Genomic DNA, 23,748 nt, shown 5'->3' with positions numbered 1-23,748 from the left:
GGTGTAAGCACTGTTTTCTGTAGCAGACGAAAAAATGTCAGCCTATAATCATAAAACCAGACACCCATTTTACGATACGGGGCTGTGGAATCCATTTCATCTTCAGCTTAATCGCGATGAATGTGTCGCTTGCAGCCCACATGTAACGATGTTACAACATGCTGTTTTTTCCCATCATAAACCGACAAACCTTTTAGAAAATCCCCAGAGCTTTTAGCCGCCCCATTTCCCCTCTGAATGAAACAGCTATGACATTATCGATAGTGAGCAGGTGTTGTTTGTGTGCGCAAGTGGGTGTTGTATGTATCTGTGAGTGTTTGGTTATTCCAAATAGGTGTTTTCATAAATTGTTTAGATCGCAATTAAGATCGATTACCCGTGGAGAACCTCTGTAAGTGCATTCAGCGGCTGGCATGCGGAGGCATGTTGCGAGAGGTGGAATGTGTGGTATTTTTAGGAAGTTTGTCTGTGTGTGTACAGTGTTTCGTGAAACGCCCTTGCTAACCTAAACACACAACCCCTTTGAGATCCGCAGCCGTACTGCTTGACTTTAGACGCGTTTGAAGGACCCTTGAGGATGGAAAGAGAGAGAGAGAGAGAGAGAGAGAGAGAGAGAGAGGCAGGCATTCAGAGACCGGAAAAATGAGTGGGGCCATTTATTGCATTATTATGCTGCTCCGTTTTTTGAATTGTTTCTGTACAAAGATCATCAAATTCTTACTTTCTTTTTGAAAAATTGCATTTGAAGTACTATACAATTTATTTAACTGCACAAATGCATTAAATTAGAACTTGGTTAACTATAGTAATTAATAATTTAATTGTAGAATAATAATTTTGTATTATGTTTATATATTATCAACATGAAAATCAACTACAATAATACAGTTGCAAATATATTTAATGATATTTTATTTGTACTATTATTACCAGGTTTTTTTTGGCAACTATTAATACTAGTTAACTTCTTGTCACCATCTTCATTTATATATTTGAATAAATAGTTAAAGGATTAACCACGGCTAGTGATTTTAATGCATGACATGGAGACAAAGTACTGCCCAACATGAAGCAGAGTGCATTCAAATCTATTAATCCTGAGCTAGGCATAGATTATTATGCTTATACTAGGGATGTGACGGTGAGGACATTTTCCCACCGGTTAATCGACACGTGACAACACCGGTAATACCGTTATCACTGGCGTGGGCTTTTGAATCGCTAATTCTAAACCGAAAGTAAAATGCGTACGGCCGCTCATAACGGTGCGGAGAAGTGCAAGTGTTTTCAATGAAAATCTTCCATAGGAATGAACTGAAAACACACCAGTGAACACGCACTGTGAATGACAGTGCAGCCGTAAATGAACGACAGTGTTGCCCTGCGTATTGTACTTTCAGTTTAGAATTCCTAAGCTACCACTCATTCGATCTAGCATTCTGTCCGCTTTAAATCAGACATAGAGATTAAGTAGTGCGGTAAGGTTACATTTATTTGATTGGATTATAACATATATTTGAATGAATTAGCCTATTGAGAGAAAGAGAGATAGATGTGTGTGTGAATTACCTGCGTCTGTGCAGCGTCTCTCTACTAGCAATGCTGTAAGTTTAATTACTTCAAAAACAGCAATGTTACAACCTCCTTGCTAAGTAATATATTGTAGGCTAGCGATTCAGTAGCTGAGTTAATCTCTCGATAAAAGTCACGGGCAGTGTTGACAACTAGTTTCTGGGCTCCTGAATGATTCTTTGTGTGCGTAGTGCGATCTCCGATCTCTGTGTGTGAGTGAAAATGATGTATGTGTGTGTTTCAGCCTTGACGTCATTGAATTCTGTTCAGAGTTGTGCGACCGTCAAGCACTGTTTGCGGATTAGGGGTGTTGAAATGAATGGTTGCATCCCGATGCGGACGTGGACGAGTCTGATTAGGGTTGCAACTAACGATTATTTTGATAATCGATTAGTTGGTCGATTGTTTTTCTGATTAATCGGATAAAAAGCCAATTTTTGTTTTATTGACAAAACACTATTCCACATCTTGCCTAATTCTGTCCTTCAAACAAACGTGCCAGCTGAGTGCTATGCAAAAATACATAGTGAATATATCTACCATTACATACATTAACCAGGGTTTTACATCGAATAATACAAACAAAAATAATAATAATAATAATAAATAAATAACAGGGTTATTGTAGTTATTCAATGGTAACCACAAATTAACTATTGTTTTGCTTCAAATGATATTTGTGTGGTTACACAAATGGTAATCAATACTGCAAAACATGGTTTTATTATAATGAAGTTACTAAGCAAAGGGAGTTTAAATCCTTACATTAAAATTATATTAAAGAAAAAAAAAAAACACACTCTGTGTTACTAGATAAGAGGAATGTTCTGCAGCTACACAAACACACACACATTCGCTCTGGACACAGTATCCTGTTACTGTCATTTCTTTATCCTGTAGAAACGTCTTACATTCATATTCAAATTACACGCTGTTATCCCGTCAGTTACTACTCTCATAAAATACTTGAATTACATGTTGACTTTTAAAACTAAATTTAGCGTCGAACATTTAGATATTTCAGCTAAATGAATGTTTTTGCGCTGAATATTAATTGTCTCCCTCCCTACTGCGTTCTGTCTGTTTGACGCGCATGCGCACACACGCAGGACACAGACGCACACACACATCTGTCAAAGTGCATGACAGGGTATGTTAAATGCTAAACCATTCGCTTGAAGCTTAAAATAAACAATTCTCATGTTTTGGGCACTTGGATCATGTACCTTTCCTGCGTCTGAACGTGATAAGCGACGTAACATTGAATCTTCCTTGGTAGAACTTGCGCTAGAGTTTTCATTTTGAAATGGTCCTGTCGTCTGCTTTGTTCAGACTTAAAGGGTTAGTTCACCCAAAAATGAAAATTCTGTCATTAATGACTTACCCTCATGTCGTTCGACACCCGTCAGACCTCCGTTCATCTTCGGAACACAAATTAAGATATTTTAGTTGAAATCCAATGGCTCTGAAAGGCCTCCATTGGCACAATGCATGGTTCACTCTCAAGACCCTTAAAAGGTACTAAAGACATCGTTACAAAGTCCATCTCACTACAGTGGTTCTACAATAACTTTATAAAGCAACGAGAATAGTTTTTGTGCGCAAAAAAACCCTAAATAACGACTTATATCATGATGACCGATTTCAAAACACGGCATCATGAAGCTTCGAAGCGTTATGAATCAGTGAGTCGATTCAGCGGTTTGAATCGCCAAAGTCACGTGATTTCAGCAGTTTGGCGGTTTGACACGCGATCCGAATCATGATTCGACTCACTGATTCATAACGCTTTGTTGCTTCATGATGCATTATTTTGAAATCGGTCATCACTATACAAGTCGTTATTTAGGTTTTTTTTGCGCACAAAAACTATTCTCGTCACTTCATAAAGTTATTGTAGAACCACTGTAGTGAGATGGACTTTGTAACGACGTCTTTAGTACCTTTTAAGGGTCTTGAGAGTGTAAAGTGCATTGTGCCAATGGAGGCCTTTCAGAGCCATCAGATTTCAACTAAAATATCTTAATTTGTGTTCTGAAGATGAACGGAGGACTTACGGGTGTCGAACGACATGAGGGTAAGTAATTAATGACAGAATTTTCATTTTTGGGTGAACTAACCCTTTAAGTTGTTTGCTACATTCAGGAAGTGTACTTTCTTGGAGCAGATCAAATAAAAAGGGAGTTCATATATTTGACTGCTTGTATTCAAAAATGTAGCCATGTCCAGTAATATTGAAAATTGAGGATGCAACGCATCGTGATATTGAATCGAATCGAACTGTTGACATGATAATCGTAATCAAATTGACTCATGAGACCAGTGATGATTCACACCCCTATTGCAGATACCATAGAAATCAATGAGAAGTGCCGTAAACTGAATCATACCTGTCGCGCAATCGTCCGTGACTTCTCTTATTAAACAGCATTTTTATTTTCGGTGTAAACTCTGAGAATAGATCAATCCAAAATGAATGTTTAAGAGCAAACATGTTGAAGATTAGCCAATGGGCTGTCGATTCATTAAATGATAAGCCGTTTTTCCACAAAAGCAGTTTATTTAGCGTAATGAAGCCTCTCTTCCATTGACATCCATTAAAAAAAGACCTCTTCTTCCCTGCTTACCACAGGCGGTATGCTTTTTTTTTGCTAACCTTGCAAGTGACTTTGGCTTTAATGAAAACAGTGCATTAATATAGAACTGGCTTGGAACTACCTGTGCATTAAATGGTTTTATTGCACACCTTCCAGCCAATCAGAATTGAGTGTTCAGACATGATGAAACCATTGAATAAATTATTTGATATATAATTTTTTAATACCAAAATGGGCAAAAAAATCCCATGTAAAACAAAAGTTCAGCCTGCACCAGCTATAGCTTGCCTTGAACATATGTCAGGTGCCCTGAGAGTGGCCCCCTGACCTTTGACCTTCATGGGTCTTCAAATACAAGGCATCTATAGAACTCCAGAAAAAAACAGTCTGCTTTAGAGGAAGAAATTCCCAGGTTAAATGTAGTACATAGCTGGTAAGTATTTTTGGTGACGATGTGCAGAGGGTCTGAACTGGATGTTCTCATGCCTTCCCAATGAGGCAATGAAGACTTCCAAAATTGTAGATGAGAAAATAATTCACAGTACACGCATATCATGTAAATAATACACATCTTTGTTTGCATTACCTATATTATCGGCCCATTGTATCATTACAAGGGTTTACTGAGAATTTGATGACTAAGAAGATAAATAGTAATAATAGTAAAATAATAAACAAACAAAATAGCATTGGTTCATGTTACTTTTAGCCTTTTTTCCGCTGTGAACCTAAGAAAAGGACGCTGTGCTAACCTTTGCCTTTCAGTGGGTTTGTGAGTTAGCTAAATCTGACACAACCTTCCTTTGTTGATGTCCTTAAAGTAGGGGTTTGGGTTCATCTGTAGTCATTATAATTAGCATATGTATATAAAACAACAGAAAATATGGAACATTCTCATTTGGATAGTTCCAAATAAACGTGTGTGTGTGAGAGAGAGAGGGTGTGTGTGTGTGAACGTGTGAATGCCATGCAACATCTCTGACTGCTTTCTCTGTCCTTTTGAGTGATGGAAAAGTGTGTCTGTGTGTTTGCGCAGGGTGGAACTACAAGGCTAATCTTGTCGGGTCTCAACGGCTTGTGTACATTAGCAAACCATCACTTTCCTCGGCTACCAGGAAGGGCCCTGCCTAACAGTTTAAATGTTAATTAATAAAGTCCTTATAAGGAGCGAAAAGAAAGAAAATGCGAGTCGAAATCTCCTGCGGAAAGGTCGTCGTTCTGATATCCCCACACAAGGAAACACGCAAGGTTAATTATTGAAATAATGTCACAAAACTCATCTTGCCTGGCAGGCACAATTAATAGCCTTTCAAATGGCCATTTATTTCCTCCTACCTAAATTGAAGTTTAAAATCTGCAGCAGAGAGCGAATGGCTTTTTAACCATCTCGCGCTGACCTTAATGTAACGGATATAAATGAACGCGGCCCAGCCGGTTAACCAGAGCGTCAGACCTCCAAATAGAGTTTCACACCGACCCGTCAGCCTGATTAATGGGCTTTTATTTCGTTTAAATGGAAGCCTTTCACTCACGCATACACGGGGCGTAAGCAAAAAGCCTTCAGAAATTGCTGCGGTCTATCTTTTTAGCTCCCAATCGAATGCAAGATGAAGATTTCAAATGTTACGTCTCCATTATGCAAACAAACTGGCATGCAGCGGGCCGCACTGATCCAAAAGAGCGTTTTAATAGTCTGCGATGCTCAGCGAAGGCAAACACGAGGCTCATTTGCTGGTGTTTAATGAGCTGCACTAGATGAAAAGCCCTGTGATGTTCAGATCTGAAGCCATTTCGGATGTTTGTCTTAAATGTGAACGCCGCTTTTCAAAAGAATGGGATCTTGTTTCATTTCCGAGACGAGCTCCATAAACAAAAACATTGCGTCACTTTTGGAATCACTCCTTTCGTCTCTTTCTTGTGTGTGTGTGTGTGGGGAAAGTTCATCCAAAGGTACCGTGGATGAGACCGTGGTTTCGTTCTTTACGCCGACGCTTTGCTCGCAGATATTCAACACAGTCTTGTGTGCGTTCTCTTTCCCCCCAGGTGTTCTTGTTACTTTGCACAGCGGACTGGATGGTGCACTCCATGTGGAAGAGCGGGAAAGATCCGGACAGTTTCTCTATCCCGTACCTGACAGCGCTGGGCGACCTGTTGGGAACAGCCTTCCTAGCTCTCAGCTTCCACTTCCTGTTTATCATCGGAGACCAGGACAGTGACGTGGGGGACTAAGGTCTTTCTTTGACCTATGTCACATTATTGCCTCACTTATTGCCTTGAACTGCTGCTTGACGGATCAACGCAAACTTAGCATTTCTCTGTCGGGTTAAACTCTTCTTAAAGTGCCAGATTTACAAGCTGCATTGAGAGATTCAGCACATGATAGAAGGCGGCAAAACGCCTTCATCGTCTCAAACAGGGTGAATCCTGGTGCGTCGGATGTGGGACGGTATGAAAAGCATTTTAAATGCTCACTCCTACCCTGTCGGTTGTTCTTATCAGCACTATAGCAGTGGAAGGACCAAATACAAACCCTACAAATAAGAATATATAAGATTGTCTCGGTGATTTTACTTTATTTATTAGCCCTTTCGTCTTCGTCCTTCTTTATTTACGCGTTTATGTTTTTTGAGACGCAACCTTATTGCCACCACTTCCTCTAGTATGTCCAATCGTTACAAGTATAGCCGCACAGTTTTACTCAACCAGTGCCAGATCAATTCATATAAACCTCTGTAATGCAGTTTGAAAGTATTGCTTTATATTGTATACTAGCGTAGAATAATGAACTAATATATATATAGTATCTGCTTTGGAAGAAGGGAATAGACTTGAGTAACGATTCAAAATGTCACCTCTGTTTAAAGCTCATGTATGCAACTGAAAACAAAATGGGGAGAATGTGCAACAGAGACCCTATATACAAGTCTATATTTCTGTGTGTCAACTTTTTTTGTTACATTGTTACTAAGATGCCATGATCAGCGATTTTTCTATTGGGAAAAAGAGTTTCTACCAGCACCAATGGAGGATTCTCGGTGTATCTTTCTGCCATGCTTTTTTTGATACTCAATGTTTAATAAAGGTTTAATAAAAGTTTACGTCCAATATCTGTCAGTCTGAGGTTCATTTTTTTCCCTCCTTAGGTCTCCTGAGGACTCTGATTTAATTCCGTCGACTGTAATTACCTGCATATGATGTCTTTCGAACTGCGGGGATGCAGCGAAACGCCCTTATCGGTTTAGCAACCTCTTGCGCTTTTATGAGAAAGCTTTACGTACATTTAAACAGAAGGTATTTGCTTGCTGTGCGGGATTGAGAACAATAAAGCGTGAACCATAAAGGCGTTTTATTTGATTACAAAGATCTCTGCCAAAAAAAAAAATACATCAGGCACATCAAAGCGTGCCCCTAAAATTTTCGCTTTACTCGACCTGTCAGCAGTTTTGTCAAACTGAGCTTTTAAAACACCGTAGCCAAGCTCAGAAATTGCTTTTTGTAATGTGATATTCACGGTAAATGCAATTTGGTGGCCTGCGCATAATTTAATTCACGCATTAGCATGGCTTCTGTGGATGGATATTCACCGTGTTACTTTTTATACAGCTCATTATAGGCTATTAAATGCGACAAGAGTATGAACTCTTTCCAGACGTCACTTGTCACTCAACGGTTTTGGTATATTATTGTCGACAGTCTTAAACAAAAGACCCTGTGTGAGTGTTTGGGAGTCTAGACGGGCCATGTTAATGATGGCTGTTGAACTCTCCTGTCTTCAGGGTTTAATGGGGTTATGTGAGTCGTGTGGTGGATTGGGGGCCCTGAAATTTGAGCCTGCTCACAAATGGCCCCCAAATCGAGCCACAGGGACCCTGTTGTTGCATATTAGCACTCTATTAAAACAGACCCAAACCTCCAGCGCAGCCCACAGCCTCTGTACTATGATCCCTCGTGTTCGCCACTAACAACAAACAGGTCATCAAGCCAATTTACTGCAATTACTTTCAAAATTGGCTTTGATTTTGTGGGTTTATGTTGTTTCCTGCTGGAATTGGTAGCTGGTTTTACACGGTCTGTAGTTGGTCCAAGCTGGTCTGAATGGTTTACTAGCTTGTCTACCGAATGGGAGACCAGGTTTTGGCCTGGTAGACCATCTTGTTCAAGCTGGTAAGATCTGGTAGACCACCTTGGATTATGGAAAAAAAACCACTACCCTTTTGTACCTTTGTGTGAAGAACAAACCTTAACAGCCCAGATCACCATTCAGTTTCATTATATCTGAGACCCTGTTTACACCTAGTCTCAGCCTCAGATGTCTCACCCACGGACCGTTGGCTGAACGTCTGATGCATGTGGCACACTTCTCTGGAAACACTTAAGGAGTTTCAAAGTTGTCATTTGAATAGGATGTCTGCAAGACGTTTGTGTTGCGTTCTTTAACGCATCTTTTACAAATGCAAAATTCGCCAAATTTTGAAATGCAAAATTCCCTCATGGAAGAAGAAGGCGACTTCTTCTACAACCGTGACAATGAGCGCTTACCAGGATCAACTAAACACTGGATTTTCAAAAGTACGTGAAGTTTGTGGCTCCATTGTTGCTGTAAACTTGCACAACGTTTTAGAATTAATAATTTATAGATGCACGCTGGCCGTTATTGCAGGGACATCGACCTTACATTTTCACGGCCCTAAACATGACGTGGAACAAAACAAACTGATTGGTTGCATTACATGTAAGTCAAACGTCCTCTTGGGCGGTCCTTGACCAATGAAAGCTGTGATAGAGTCCAGACCATAGACTGTAAAAAAAATATGGACGTAGTGTCCGTGACGTCACCCATAGGATTCTGAAGAGCAGTTTTGAAGTGTAAAGTAGGGACGAGCTGGCCGTTGCCATCTTGTCAGCGCTTCATCGCGCGTCACTCCCGGATAATAGAAAATGGGCAAAGCGGCGTGGCGTGGGCGGAGCTGAGGTGACGTGATGACTGACAGACAGCAGATAAATGGCTATCCACCTGTCACTCAAAGTGGCCACGCCCTTAATTATGAAGGTCTTTAAAGCTTTATGTAATGTAAACCAATGAGTTATAAAAAAATTCACCCCCCTCACAGTTGACATGAAGGGCAAAATTAGCCGTATAGACCAAAACCACAATTTGTACCTGGCTGTAAACATGTTTTTTTCTGCTGTAAAGTTGGGCATTTTAACATGGAGCTCAATGAGATTCTGCTCCATATGAACGCAACATGAGACGACAGAAAAACATACGGAGAGTAGCAGCTTTCATTTCTGCTCTGATAGCAACCAGACCACACCGAACACTGCGAGTGTGTGTGTGTTAGACATCAGGGATGGAGAGAGAACATTGTTTTGCTTGGTACGTTTTTTTTCGTCTTCAAACCAAACTTGGGTCTCCAGCCGACAAAGTTTAATCCCGTCTGGCTAGCGCAGGTCCCATAATGTTTACACAGAGAGTAGCCGGTCTTTTGTGGCTGTTCGATTGCATTCGACCACATGAGTGTCTCCACTACGAAAGCAATCCGGTCGAATGTGTTTTCGACTACCTCTGGAAGTGGCCGAAAGCGGACAAGCTCAAAACCACGTTTACACCTGTATTTACTGTCATCCACTTGTAATCCAATCGACCAAAACGCACCTTAATACCAGGTGTAAACAGGGTGATATTTTCCCTTCAAGCTGGTATGACCTGATTTTATCCCTCAGGGTTGTGATGTTAAATTTATTGATAAACATTGGAAAGCACTTTTTAGGACTGTCGCTTTATCGATCTTAGACTATTTCTCAAACATAACATAACCTTGCCTTTTCCTGACAGTATAAGCAGCACTGAACGGTAATGAAGTCAGGCTTAAGTCGACACAACGCCCACTCTTCCATCACAACCTTTGCCATCCCAATCATCGAGCACTTTTAAAGATGGGATTTGGAGTCGTCCCCTGGCACGGGCGTGAGAGATGAAAGTTCAATACAAGCCAAAATATAGTTTAGACAGAAGGACCTCATCCAACAACTCCACTTTAATCAGTTCAGAGGGCCGTTGGACTGTACAACATGCTCTTTACTCACTGTGGTCACTTTTGTTTCTCCATTTGGACTTCTTTTTACCCAGAACCATGCTCATATTTTGAATGGATACCCAAAAATGTTTGCTCAGCCTCATGTCGTTCCAAACCTGCATGTGTTTCATCATATGTGGAACGCAAAAGATGATATTTTGAAAAAATATTATATTTTGACCCACTTTGGTAGTTTTGGACCCCATTGACCTTAATTGTATTGACGAAAACGATCAAAACAGCCAAAAAAAATTTCGCATTCTCCATAAGGAAGGAGGTCAAACAGGTTTGGATCAAAATGAGGACAGAATTGAATTTTTCAGTGAACTGTCAGGACTAACATAAACTACTCGTTTTGATTTTGTTGACTTCACCCTCAATTGCCAGTACTTGCTCAATTCAGCCATGAGAGAGAAAGATGTCAGCGGGAGTTGTCATTCTCTGTCTTGCGCCAACGGAGAGCGGTTTCTGCCATTCAGGTGTGAAATTCCTCCTCGACTGAAGTCAAAGCGAAGGGTTGAAGGAGTTCAACTGTTGTGCAAATGGATTAATATGGATTAATCAAGTGTACAGCACTGAGAAACACTTCTTAGGGAAATGGATGGACGGGAAATCTTCTAAGCTGCGATTGAACCACAACCAATTTCATCCTTGGGAATTAAGGAACACTTCTTTTGGTTGGGTTTTAGAGCTCAGAGATTATAGCAAATGATAGTTTTCAGCTACGCCTGCATATTAGCAGTAAACAGCGTAGCGGTCCCCAAGGGAACAACATCTAACTTCCAAGCAACCTCATCATTTCAGCCCTTCATAGGTTGGATAATGACAGAGAACTGCTGCCAGCTTGACCCTGCACGTGTTCGCTGAGAAACCCAAACCTTTTCGCGGAGCCAAGTTTGATGTGGCTGAAGGTCCCGGGTAAATTCAGAGGATGAACCCCCAACCCTCCCCCAATTTGGGTATTCTGAGCATAACGGAGAGGTTAGGGTGGAGAGGAGGCTTCTGGGAGGAAACCATAGCAGGTGCGGTAGCAAAGTTTCATGAGAATTGCACATTCAGCAAGAGAAAAAAAAACTCAAAGCTCAGGATTTTCGATGAGAAGTTAGGTTTTGGCTTCTATCTCGCTCTTGACACCAAAGTGACAACCCGCTACTGAAGCACAAAACCGTGCATGAATCTTTCTTCACAGTGGAGTGACACACATTTCTCTGGCAGCCCAAAACGCAGCTCTGTCGCACCTAAGTGACACAAAAGTTTGGCACGCTTATGCGTTTCCTCTTGCATCAAATCTTCAAAGGTCTCGCTGGGATATCATATAAACAGACACATCTGGACTCACCACAAGTCCTGGGAGGCTCTGCCAGCACCACAAGGTCAGCAGTATTGTCAGAGATTCAAAAACATGGCCTTGCTAAGAGGCTAAAAACTGGGTTCTTTGATAAAGTAGTGGTGATATTGTTGGGGAGTAGCTAGTCTCGCTAAACCACACGTTTGACAATTAAAGTCTAGATTGCTTTGACCCACTTATGAAGGAGCATATTGTTGATGGACACGTAAAGCAACCAACCACAGTTCGGTTTGTTTTAAAATCAAGTTTTTAATGTTGTTTATATGTCTGTGGCGTTTTTAATATTCTTTCAGACAAACCATGTGCAGATTCATGTCAACTGCACCATTGCTGAGTAGTTTCTCCTATTGTCTCAAAAACTGGGTTTGAAATCGCTTGTAACCAATCACGTCAACGTGTGGGCGGGCTTTAGCCTATCATCATTACTATGATCTGAAGCAGGGGAGAAGAGAAACCATACCGGTAGGCCTATATTTTTTCGGTTGATATGAAAAATCATGATGTATATTATGATGTACTATATGTCTTTCTCCACAGATATGATGTTCAAAAAGGATAACGTTACTGATTTTTCGAAGGCTGACTGAGATGGTGAACGGGAACATGGTTTGTGTAGCGTTAGCAACACATTATTAGCTGTTTGATACCGTAGTCAAGCAAAAATTCTAATCATATTTATTACCGTTATGTGTCCGACGTTGGAAAGAGCGATACCATTGTGTGGCGTTTACTACAGTAACTTAAAGGGATACTTCACCGCTGGAAAGATGAATATGTATTTAAATTGGGTCACTTATGTAGTAGAAATGTGAAATTATTTTCGAAGTTGGTGCCTTCTAGACTGAGAAAAGCCAGAAAATTTATTTTTGGCTGATGTGGATGAAAAGCCGCATTTCCACCACAGGAACTTTCCCCAGGAACTAGGAACTTTGGGGTGGTACTCGGTGTGTTTCGACCGCAGGAACCGGGGTCTAAATGAAGTTCCGGGTAAATATTTCCCCCTCCAAACGGCCCTGCTCGCGACGTAGTACTTTTTCAAAGTTTGGGAACTTTCGAGGGTAGGACTTGGGCGCTGAACATGCCGATTGGTTGAGCTCACGCATCATTTTATTTCAACCGCCATTTTTAAAAGTCTTGCGAGGTTTGTTCTGCATTCAGTAAATATCAGTCTTTTTCTGTCCGATGGCGCGCGTTCGTCGCAGCCATCTCACGGTCAATGTCCGTAATAGCTGATAATAACATGCGTTGTTTTATTTTAAATCTAGCTTTACGAGCTTTCAGAATACGCTTTAGTATTAGTGCTCGTCTCTTTTCCGCGGTTTTGTTAATTACCTCTTTAGTAAACCAATACATAACTGGCAAAAGCAGCGCTGCTTGCATCTCCTCCATACTTGTTATTGTTACACACAGTTTTGCACAAAAAATGATTACTGTCCGTCTGTGACTGGGAGGAGCAGCCGCGCGCTGTCCTACATCACCGGACTAATTTGCCTAATCTTCAAGGTACGTTAGACCGCAGTGGAAACGCAGACAGTAGCAGGTCTGGGGGGAAAAAAGTTCCTGTAAAAAAAGTTCCTGGTACAAATTGTTCCGGGTAATTTCGGTGGAAACGGGGCTAAAGACAACAACTCCCAGAGTGTACTTGCTTCGCTGCCCTACAAGGCCACTCCCAAGCCACGCCTACCGGTTACATCACCGCCCCCACCGTCGTATACATTTTTATAGTAATAAAATCATTTAGTTCAGTTAGAGAACAAACACTACAGTTAAAAACTGAACGTGTCTGCTCAATACAGCACGAGCCGAACGAGAGTCGCCGCACAAACGCAGCAGGAGTCAGATTTCATCCATCACGAGAGCGAAGAGCTGACAGACAAGACGATCGCGGAAGATTTGGTTTCAAAGCGAAATGTAAAAGCGCCTATTTAAGTGAGTTTGTCATTGTACCGTTTTGTCATTGTGTTTTTCATTATGAATAACAGGCTAATGAACCCATAATTCAAGCAACTCGCCCCTGAATTGGTGCCAATTCTTAACCAAAACTAAAATAAGCACAGCCGCACGGGCATTAATTCATGGCCGCATTGTCATTCATTCCAGACTGATCTCATGAAATGGCGTATGTATGACACGCCAATTCGCTATGCCATTTTGGCGTGCTATCAAGACGCATAATCGCTTTTTAGCGTGTTTATCAACGCTGTTTCATTCTATCCCCCTACACTGCCCCTACCCCTAAACCTACCCATCACACACACTCTCTGCCCCTAAACCTACCCATCACACACACACACACACACACACACACACACACTCTGCCCCTGCCCCTAAACCTACCCATCACAAGAAACATTCTGCATTTTTACATTTTCAAAAAAACATAATTTAGTATGTTTATAAAACCATTTACATACACGCGGAATCACACGGCGTACACATACACGCGGAGATGATGGTTCGTTTCGGCGTACACATACACGCGGAATCACACGGCGTAGACATACACACGGATAGCTCAAAATGCGTACAGATAACACGCCATTTGGCTTTAGAAAGTGACGTGTATGTTTACGCAAAGTCATGATGTCAGCCTCACAGTCATGCACGGTGCGTGTCCAGTCTGGTGCGTTTTCAGTTCATGTCTATGGAAGCTTAACTTTCAGGAGTTCATTGAGAACACTCGCTTTGCTCCTCACCGCTCCGTTATGAATGTCCGCACGGCTGTGTACATTTACATTCTGAGAGTGAGATCCCACCCCTTTGGGCGGGTTGAAAACATGCAGAACTAGCTCCTTCTACTGGCTGTAGTCTCTAGGCTCTGGCCAAAAAAGCCTCAGATGACACTAAATGACGATTTTTGCGTCATCTGAGTTTTTTTCCCAGACAAAAAAATACAGAAATCTCTCATCTCAGGGGAACATGAGGGGGGGAAGCACGGTCATTCGAATATACTACCGGTTTTCTACTGACACAAAGCGTAATGCTAATCGCTGAAGTAACCCTTTTTATTTAAAAGTTGACAAGTGAGTGGAGGCGGGGCTAATTTGCATATTCATGGTACCGCGTATAATATATGCAGGTGTAGAGTTACATTCAAGCTATTTTAAGGCATTAGGACATTTTTTTCACAGAAAAAAAAGTTTAATTGTCATTTTGATGATCAGATGAGTTTTAAGGGATACAATTATTGACTACAGGGGGACTTCAAATACTGTTGATCTGAAATGGTCAATACTAAAATAATAGGCTGTGTGTGAAAACCTAAAGTGTTAGGCACAAAAATGTGGGAATATATAATATAATGTTAATTTTTGTCTTCCCAAAAGAATTCAGTTTTCACAGTTTACATGCATTTGCCATGTTTTAAAATAGCATTGAGTGCCTCAAATGAAACAATTTTAAGGCTCTAATCTGACAAATCCATCAGTGCCTCCTCAAAAGTGTACCAATTTAGAACTGGCTTTAAAACACACCAGGAGTTCCGGAACCCAATGACGTTTGATACCAATGTTCTCTCGCATGCTGCTAGAATACACCAACCAGTGTTTTTAATGAATTATAATACAGCACCAAGTATATTCTATTTCCCAAACGAATGACTCATAAATTCAACCTGTTCATCATATAAAGTGATCAAGTCGCTTCAAAAAAATTGGACTAAACCACTCAATTAATTTGGATTAGTTTTACGATCTCTTTCTGAACTTTTTGAAGCTTCAAAGTGGTAGTTGAGTAGCTGTCAATGGAGGGACATATTTCATTCATTTCAGATCTTCATTTGTGTCTTTCGGGTTTGGAACGACATGAGGGTGAGTAGCCTAATGACAGAATTAAAACCCTTTAGCGTCACTATGGCTGCGTTCACACTGCAGGGCTTAATGCTCAATTACGATTTTTTGAAAAAATGCGATTTTTTTGCAAGGCCGTTCACATTTTGAATTAAATGCGACCTTTTGTGATCTCCTGTGTGAACGTGAAATGACCCAGAAGTGACCCGCATGCGCAGAAGAGTACTCAACGGTCAACGACGTCACTTGTTGTTTACGGAAGTAGCCAAATATGGGTGTCAGCATTGGAGTTCGTTTAGCTTTATTAAATTTATTTTCGCAACGGAGCCAGCACCATTACAACCTTCTCATGTTAAGAAGAAAATTAAAAAAGAGGAGGAGAGCAAGGTTTTTGGCCATGGCGTTTTGTATCTTCTCATTCCCGCCTACTTCAACGTACAATGATGACGTTTGTCGCATATCAACGACGTGCGGGTCGGATACATGTGACCTGGCAGTTCAGACTGAAGACGCATTTCAAAAGATCGGATATGTATCGGATTTGGACCACATACCCAAGTGGCCTGGGTCGCATTTGAAAAGATCGGATCTGTGTCGTTCAGACTGTCATGAAAAGATCAGATACAGGTCGCATAAGGGCAAAAAAATCGTAATTGGGTCATTTCAGCCTGCAGTGTGAACGCAGCCTATGTTTGAATATAGCGCTTTCAACAGACCCATGGCCATCCAAAGCGCTTTACATCTTGCCTTACATTCACCCATTCACACACCATGCAAGGCGCCATCCAGCTCGTCGGGACACCCCAGGTTAGGTGTCTTGCTCATTGACACCTCGACATTTGGTCAGGTGGAACCGGGGATTGAACCACCAACCTTCCGGTTTGTAGACAACCTACATGAGCCACTGCCGCCCCCTTAATGCGTTATTGTCGTGTCGACAGCCCTAAATTCAATACCAGAGACATTTTCTTCACAAACAATCGGCCGGAAAGTGAAAATAATTGATACATCGGTGCATTCCTATTTCTTTCCATGTTTTCTTTTTCTGGCACAAAGCTGACCCTTGGCATGACTGGCATCAAACTCTACCAGATGAGCTACAGGAGCCATAAGTGGCTTTAAACGGCATAATAAGCTCACAAACAAACAAACTTAAATGTTGTTTATCCAAAGGTGAGGCTTTACATTCAGCCTTTGCTTATTTTGGATAAGTCTCATTGAGTCCTCAGGATTTAAGGAACTTTAAGGAACAAATCCCCTGTAAAGAAAGTGTGAGAAGGATCCAAAGAAAGATGTGATGTTTTCCTATAGATCGTCTTAGCAAGCAAACGCCAGAAACCATGCCAAATGAGGAGGAACAGCTGTGTTAAAAAGATCCCTTTAACAAGTGACAACATTTTCACTCAAGTTTAATGATTATGTGGAGACAGAGACAGTGACAAATTGGCCACTAAGGGGTTCAGTTTCAGCTTTATTGAGAAAACAGGAGAGAGAAAGAGAGAGAGAGAGAGAGAGTGAGAGTGAGCGCGTTCTCCAGGGAGCGCATTGATCTGACAGTTCACTTGGTTTGTATTTTTCCCATTTACAGTGCGAGGGTCCGACCCGTGACCCGGCAGAGTCCATCCTGAATACCCAGGAGGAATAAATAAATAAATTAGACTGCGGGTGGTTTAATGGTTGAGAAGAAAGTGAAAACAAAAATGGCAACATTAAACCAATGTATACATTGATTATTAAACAGGCACATAGAGCAATAGGTAAGCCACGTGAGCTTGTGTGTATGGTGAGCCTAGCCGTTCTGTACCTAAGTGTGAAACGTTAGCTAAATAGCATCTGGGAATGTCCTCAGCTGGAATCATGAATCATAAATCAAGCAAATCAGGTTTATTTGTATTATTATTATTATTATTTCTAAAAATGAAAGTTGCATGCAATGATAGTGTGCTGTAGTGAGCATTTGAAAGGCACTGTGCCTGCTAATGTGGGCGCTAATGCGTGTATTAGCGTGGCTGTCGTGTGGGCGCTAATGAGGCTGTACCGTGTTTGTTGTTACAGAACAAATGAAATAAACAGTTTTGAAAAACTGAGAAACCATTCAGGCACACTTTGTTTTCTGAGCTGATGATTGACAAAAGAATGTCAGACTTGAGGATTCATTTCCTGCTCTGGTGAAGAGGATAGAAGAGATTTGAACAGGCATTCTAAGAACAACTACACTCTAATACAAATATATATTGGGTTATCTTTTTCTACTCAAATCCTGGGTTACGCCTTTTGGGTCATTTTTTCAGTGTTTGGGTAGTTTTTGTGTTACCCAGATCCTGGGTCAGATGTAAAACCCGGTGTTTGGGTAGTTTTTGTGCTACCCAGATCCTGAGTCAGATGTAAAACCCAGTGTTTGGGTCGTTTTTGTGTCACCCAGATCCTGGGTCAGATGTAAAACCCAGTGTTTGGGTAGTTTTTGTGTTACCCAGATCCTGGGTCAGACCTTACAATCCAGTGTTTGGGTAGTTTTTGTGTTACCCAGATCCTGGGTCAGACCTTACAATCCAGTGTTTGGGTAGTTTTTGTGTTATCCAGTTCCTGGGTCAGAACTTACAACCCAGTTTTTGTGTTACCCAGATCCTGGGTTAGAACTTACAATCCAGTGTTTGGGTAGTTTTTGTGTTATCCAGATCCTGGGTCAGATGTAAAACCCAGTGTTTGGGTAGTTTTTGTGTTATCCAGATCCTGGGTCAGATGTAAAACTCAGTGTTTCGGTAGTTTTTGTGTTACCAAGATCCTGGGTCAGATGTAAAACCCAGTGTTTGGGTAGTTTTAGTGTTCTCCAACTCATGGGTCCGAACTTACAACCGAGTGTTTGGGTAGTTTTTGTGTTACCCAGAACCTGGGTCAGACCTTACAACCCAGTGTTTGGGTAGTTTTTGTGTTATCCAGCTCCTGGGTCAGAACTTACAACCCAGTGTTTGGGTAGTTTTTGTGTTACCCAGATCCTGGGTCAGATGTGAAACCCAGTGTTTGGGTCGTTTTTGTGTTACCGAGATCCTGGGTCAGACCTTACAACCCAGTGTTTGGGTAGTTTTTGTGTTATCCAGCTCCTGGGTCAGAACTTACAACCCAGTGTTTGGGTAGTTTTTGTGTTACCCAGATCCTGGGTCAGATGTGAAACCCAGTGTTTGGGTCGTTTTTGTGTTACCGAGATCCTGGGTCAGACCTTACAACCCAGTGTTTGGGTAGTTTTGTGTTATCCAGCTCATGTGTCAGAACTTACAACCCAGTGTTTGGGTAGTTTTTGTGTTACCCAGATCCTGGGTCAGATGTAAAACCCAGTGTTTGGGTAGTTTTTGTGTTACCCAGATCCTGGGTCAGATGTAAAACCCAGTGTTTGGGTAGTTTTTGTGTTACCCAGATCCTGGGTCAGACCTTACAACCGAGTGTTTGGGTAGTTTTTGTGTTATCCAGCTCCTGGGTCAGAACTTACAACCCAGTGTTTGGGTAGTTTTTGTGTTATCCAGCTCCTGGGTCAGAACTTACAACCCAGTGTTTGGGTAGTTTTTGTGTTATCCAGCTCCTGGGTCAGAACTTACAACCCAGTGTTTGGGATGTTTTTGTGTTACCCAGCTCTTGGGTCAGATGTAAAACCCAGTGTTTGGGTAGTTTTTGTGTTACCAAGATCCTGTCAATGGTTCTGTCCAATATTTACCCACCCCTTGGGTTAAAAACAACCCAAATGGGCTTGTTTTTAACCCAGTGTTTTTTAGAGTGTAGACAAAAAGTTTTCTTTCAATATGCTAAATTTACCTACTCAAATCTCTTTTGAGTTTTTATTCGAACCAGCCAATCAGTTACCATAATTACTATATGACAAGAAATGAGTTTTGTAATTATGACTTTGACAAATCCATGAATGCTTTTACTGGTTTCTCATGGGAATTTCTTTTTCTTTCTTTCTTTCTTTTTTAAAAAGCTTTTTTCTTTTTTGTGCAGGATAACATTTAGAAAAAGCAGCGTGAGAGAGGAATAGCAGCAGAAATAGAGTGAAGGAGAGGGTGGAGGAGATAGAAGTTGATAACGTAACTTTTTCTTTTTCCTTTGCTTTCTTTGCCACGTCTGCATCACTAAGGGGCCACAAGTGTGTGTGTGTGTGTGTGTGTGTGTGTGTGTGTGTGTGTGTGTGTGGTCTTCATTAAAGACCCTGCTCTACATGACTTGAAATCCTGCTAATCAGCACTCACTTATTCAGGCCAAATAAACCCAGGACTTTTCCTAAAAAGCAGAGAGATGTGGGAGTGAGAAAGCTGAAAGAAGCCTTTAGCCCTTACCTCAAGATTTGGTACAGACAAAGACATTGAGATAAAGCTCTTGGACACACCCACTTGTGGCCATCGCACACATAAATAAGCAATTTTTATAATTGTCGTGCACCGTCAAAGCAAATCACGGTCATAAAAGACAGCTCGCTAAATTAAAGGGTGTTCCTTTAAATTTCTCAAATTGAGAAAGACGTTTAAACCATCTAATGGATGGAACAGATTTGCCTGCATTTTCTCTCTCTCTCTCTCTCTTTCTCTCAAACTGTGTGAACTTTCCCATGAGAACAGCTCAGAAAACAAAGTCCTGCCCGTTTCCGTCACAAAACAACCAGCGAGGTATCCCAGCAACTGTGTTCTGCATATGAGGCAAGACGAAATATGAACAAATTATAACAATTAAACCTCAGAAAAGTCTTTCTCATCTCTATTTCACACAGTAATTCAAATAATATTATAACGTGCTGCTCGCAGCAACCTTTTCCATTACAAACAAATACAAAATCAAACCAAAAACACCCCAAATCCTTACATTTACCGAAGACCAACCAAGGGAAGGAGGGGTTGTGGGAACAGTGTGCTTGAGGTCAACTCTCAGTGACCTCTGACCTCCCGACTGCTACAGATGCTCCCTGACTGACCCAGTGGGCGGAGCCCCTGCCGGTCACTCACAAATGGACACGCCCCTTCAAGAAGGCATTTTTTTTTTTTTGTCATTCTTATTTTAGCGTGCATCTTCAAATATGCACCGTATAAATACACACACACAAAGGCCGTCTGAGTATGGGAGAGAAGCGAGGGAACTTCCAAAGGGAACATGAAATTAGAAGTGGGGAACTGGAGTCTGATTGTATCTCAAGTCTTATTATTAGTCTAGGCGCTCCTTTCTGTGAAGCTTCGATAATGGCGATGGCTGGCTGAGTATATTAATAGATAAACCAGTTGAGCAGGTACAGCTCAGAGAATATGTCATATTGCTTTTGATGTTTGGGAACAGGAGCCTTTACACTGATAATGTACAATTCGATAGGCAAATACATCAGGACCTCAGTCTCAAAAGACCATTTTCCACGCATTTGCGGTTGACCGACAGCTCCTTTGTTGTCCTGAAATGATGCAACCATCCCAGTGGATATAAATACAATTTTACATTTAGGTGCTCGGTTGAATCCCCCGCCTGTGTCTTTCAGCCACGGCCATTCTCCCATTGTTCAACCTCGTTGAACGAGCTCGGAAACGTGTGCGCAACTGCGTGTCCGTGTTTACTGCAGTTTTAGGTAGTTGGGAATGGAGTAGTTGAACATAAGAAAGTCCAGTTTGTAGAGTTGGTAGAGCTGGCTTTGCTGCTGGGAGCTGATGTTGTTGAAAAACATGGCCGCCATTTGGTCGGTGGTGCGGGTGGATTTGGCGTACGACGGGAAGTGCAACGAGTCGCCCACCCCTGCCAGCTTGAGCACGTAGTTGGCGTCCTCCTCCAGAGTCTCGTACTTGCCCACCAGGTCGTAGTGGATGTGGCAGGGGTGGCAGAGCGAGTACACCGTCTGCCAGTGTTCGTTGAGCGGAGCTTCTCTCTGAGTGCCCGGGTCCACCAGGTACTCTGCGAACTCCTGGAACTTCACATCGGCGCCGCTCTGCAGCGCCTCGGCCGTGGCATTCTTGCGGTACCGCCGCACGATCTTTGTCCCGTACCGTTTGTGGAAGGAGGTGTTGTAGCGGAGCGTGAACTTGTTGCGGTAGGCCGACACCAACCGTTCGAAGGGCTCACGCACGAAGAGGAACTTGAGGTAGTTCTTGAGCCGGTGGTTGATATCGGGGATGCTGTACTGGTTGAGGGTCTTGAGGTTGGAGGGGATGTGGGCCTCGTTGGACGGAATCTCCATGGGGTCGCTGTACTTGCCCCGACTGCTCAGCACCATCATGACCCGCTTCCAGTTGGTGCAGGCCACCTTGGGCACGTAGCAGTAGATGAGCTCGTGCTCCTCGTCCACCACTAGATGCTTGAGGTCGCTGGGGGTCAGGACGCGGCGCTTGCGGCTGGACGCGCTGTGGGCGCGGCACGTGTCCGCCACCTGATCCCGCCGGGCCTGATGCAACACCGCCGCCGCTGAGAACTCGGCCTGAGAAAGAGAAGAAGAAAAGGGTTTTAACAAGGAAACGGGGAAAATAGCTCAAACAGTACAGCATAGCACTTGCACCACCATAGCTGCGTTTCCACTGTCGGGCCAATAGCGGGCGAGCTAGTGCGTGCCAGTTGCGTTTTCACTGTCACTTCTGGGGCTTCCTCGGGCCAACGGCCAGGGTTTTTTTGGCCATCTATGGCTTGAGGGGGCAGTTAGGGGGCAGTCGTGGCCTAATGGTTAGAGAGTCAGACTTGTAACCAGAAGGTTGCGGGTTCAAGTCTCAGGTCCGGCAGGAATTGTCGGTGGGGGGAGTGAATAACCAGCGCCCTCCTCCACCCTCAATACCACGGCTGAGGTGAGACCCTTGAGCAAGGCACCGAACCCCCAACTGCTCCCCGGGCGCCGCAGCAATATGGCTGTTCAATATGTGTTCACGGTGTGTGTGTGTGCACTTTGATGGGTTAAATGCAGAGCACAAATTCCAAGTATGGGTCACCATACTTGGCCACACGTCACTTCACTTCACTTGAGGAGTAGTTACGAACAAAGGCACAGTTTACTAGTCTTTATATGATTTAATATACCAGCAAACATCAGCTTTAAAGACTTAAAATCATATTAGCTCAAAACTCACGTTCAGACAGCAACGGGTGTTTGAAATAACGTCTGTTTGTGATCTGATGTGGATTCTAATCAGAAATGTTTGTATGATTTAAGAAATCCGACAAATCATACAGGCCATTAGACTGGGTAAACCCAGCCTGATCTGCCGGCGATTTTATTTCGCCCTGCAACTCTGTCTGGAAACCTGTACATTCATTTCTACTGATTCTGTTACACTTTTGCAGGAACCAATCACAGACTGGCTTATCCACCTGGTGCGCTATTGGCAGGTTTAACACGATGACGGATAGAGAAGCGATGGATCGTTGCCCGTTGATCACGCCTCTTGTGGTCTGATTGGTTGAAGGACTATCCAATTGCGTTCTGAGTCATTTAATTTACGCTCGATGATCACGCCTCTTGTGCAGTAGAGAAAACAGAGCAGACTCCCCAGACCAATGTTGAATCTTAAATTGAGCTCTGTCTGGTGATAGCCAGATGATCTGTCAGTGTCAGTACGTCTCGTCTCTTTATACCGGACTGTCTGATATCCATATTCAGCTCCACATATGTCATACAATTAAACAACTCTGTTTTTTTGTGAGAGACTGAAAATATAACTGTTTTGGGACTGTCACTGTAGAGAGTGCTAAAGTTCCTCAGATCGTATTTTTAGTGGAAAATTTGTAGAAATTATAATTCTTTCTGAATGTGATGTAAACATACTGTCCCGTGACTACAAATGAACAGAAGCAGACAGGACTGAATAACGTGTGTCCTCTTTCTTTTGTGAAATAACAGTAAATACCACTTTATTTCTGTGGGACTAATGTGCAATCTTGACACAAAAGTGATCAAAGTATCACTTATTATTGTAAAACTGGTAAAACATTGATGCTTGGGTTTTAAATCTTTAAGTAGGGCTAAACGACGTTTCCAGTGATTTCTTTCTGGTTAGTTTTCTGAGAAAACTTGGTGAAATTATGGGTTTGTGAGACGTTGTTCCAGAGAGGCGTGTCACGGGCGGGTTTTAGTGAAGCACTGTGGAGCTTCTAGCCCAGGGGTGTCCAAAGTCGGTCCTGGAGGGCCAGAGTTTAGCTCCAACTTGCCTCAACACACCTGCATAGAAGTTTCTAGTATACCTAATAAGACCTTGATTAGCGGGTTCAGGTGTGTTTAATTGTGGTTGGAGCTAAACTCTGCAGGACAGTGGCCCTCTAGGAGCAGGATTGGACACCCTTGTTCTAGCCCAACGGTGGAAACGCAGCTTGGTTTTGGGCTCGAGGCTAGCCCAGCCTAGCCCATTGAAAGCCCTGGCTCGCACTGGCCTGAC

The 23,748-nt window shown here is 42.4% G+C and overlaps 2 protein-coding genes and 1 long non-coding RNA gene across 7 annotated transcripts in view; 2 read left to right on the top strand and 1 right to left on the bottom strand.

Moving 5' to 3' along the window:
* Positions 1–7,278, top strand: part of slc41a2b (solute carrier family 41 member 2b) — a 29,343-nt gene extending 22,065 nt beyond the window's left edge. For both annotated transcript variants that reach the window (XM_079818372.1, XM_079818373.1), the window contains exon 11: positions 6,213–7,278. In XM_079818372.1, coding sequence (XP_079674498.1) covers positions 6,213–6,398 — 186 coding nt within the window. In that variant the 3' untranslated portion in view covers positions 6,399–7,278. The remainder of the gene's footprint in view (positions 1–6,212) is intronic.
* Positions 7,279–16,834: 9,556 nt separating this feature from the next.
* On the top strand, positions 16,835–19,572 carry LOC307126626. The gene is made up of 3 exons (XR_013816522.1): positions 16,835–18,071; positions 18,122–18,544; positions 18,752–19,572. It is a non-coding gene; the product is annotated as an uncharacterized lncRNA (long non-coding RNA).
* Positions 16,835–23,748, bottom strand: part of chst11 (carbohydrate (chondroitin 4) sulfotransferase 11) — a 68,844-nt gene continuing 61,930 nt past the window's right edge. For 2 of the 4 annotated variants that reach the window (XR_013816520.1, XR_013816521.1), the window contains exons 3-4: positions 20,225–21,809; positions 16,835–17,006 (exon numbers count right to left, since the gene is read on the bottom strand). Coding sequence is in view for 2 of the 4 variants with exons in the window: in XM_079817247.1 (XP_079673373.1) it covers positions 20,955–21,809 (855 nt within the window). In the remaining 2 variants the exon portion in view is untranslated. Of the gene's footprint in view, positions 17,007–19,343; positions 21,810–23,748 lie in introns of those variants that run through there. The other 2 variants (XM_079817247.1, XM_079817248.1) reach the window with 1 other exon arrangement.

The sequence above is a fragment of the Gobio gobio genome (assembly GCF_949357685.1).
Source record: "Gobio gobio genome assembly, chromosome: 5".
Lineage (NCBI taxonomy): Eukaryota > Metazoa > Chordata > Actinopteri > Cypriniformes > Gobionidae > Gobio > Gobio gobio.
This window is presented reverse-complemented; position numbering and strand designations above follow the sequence as displayed.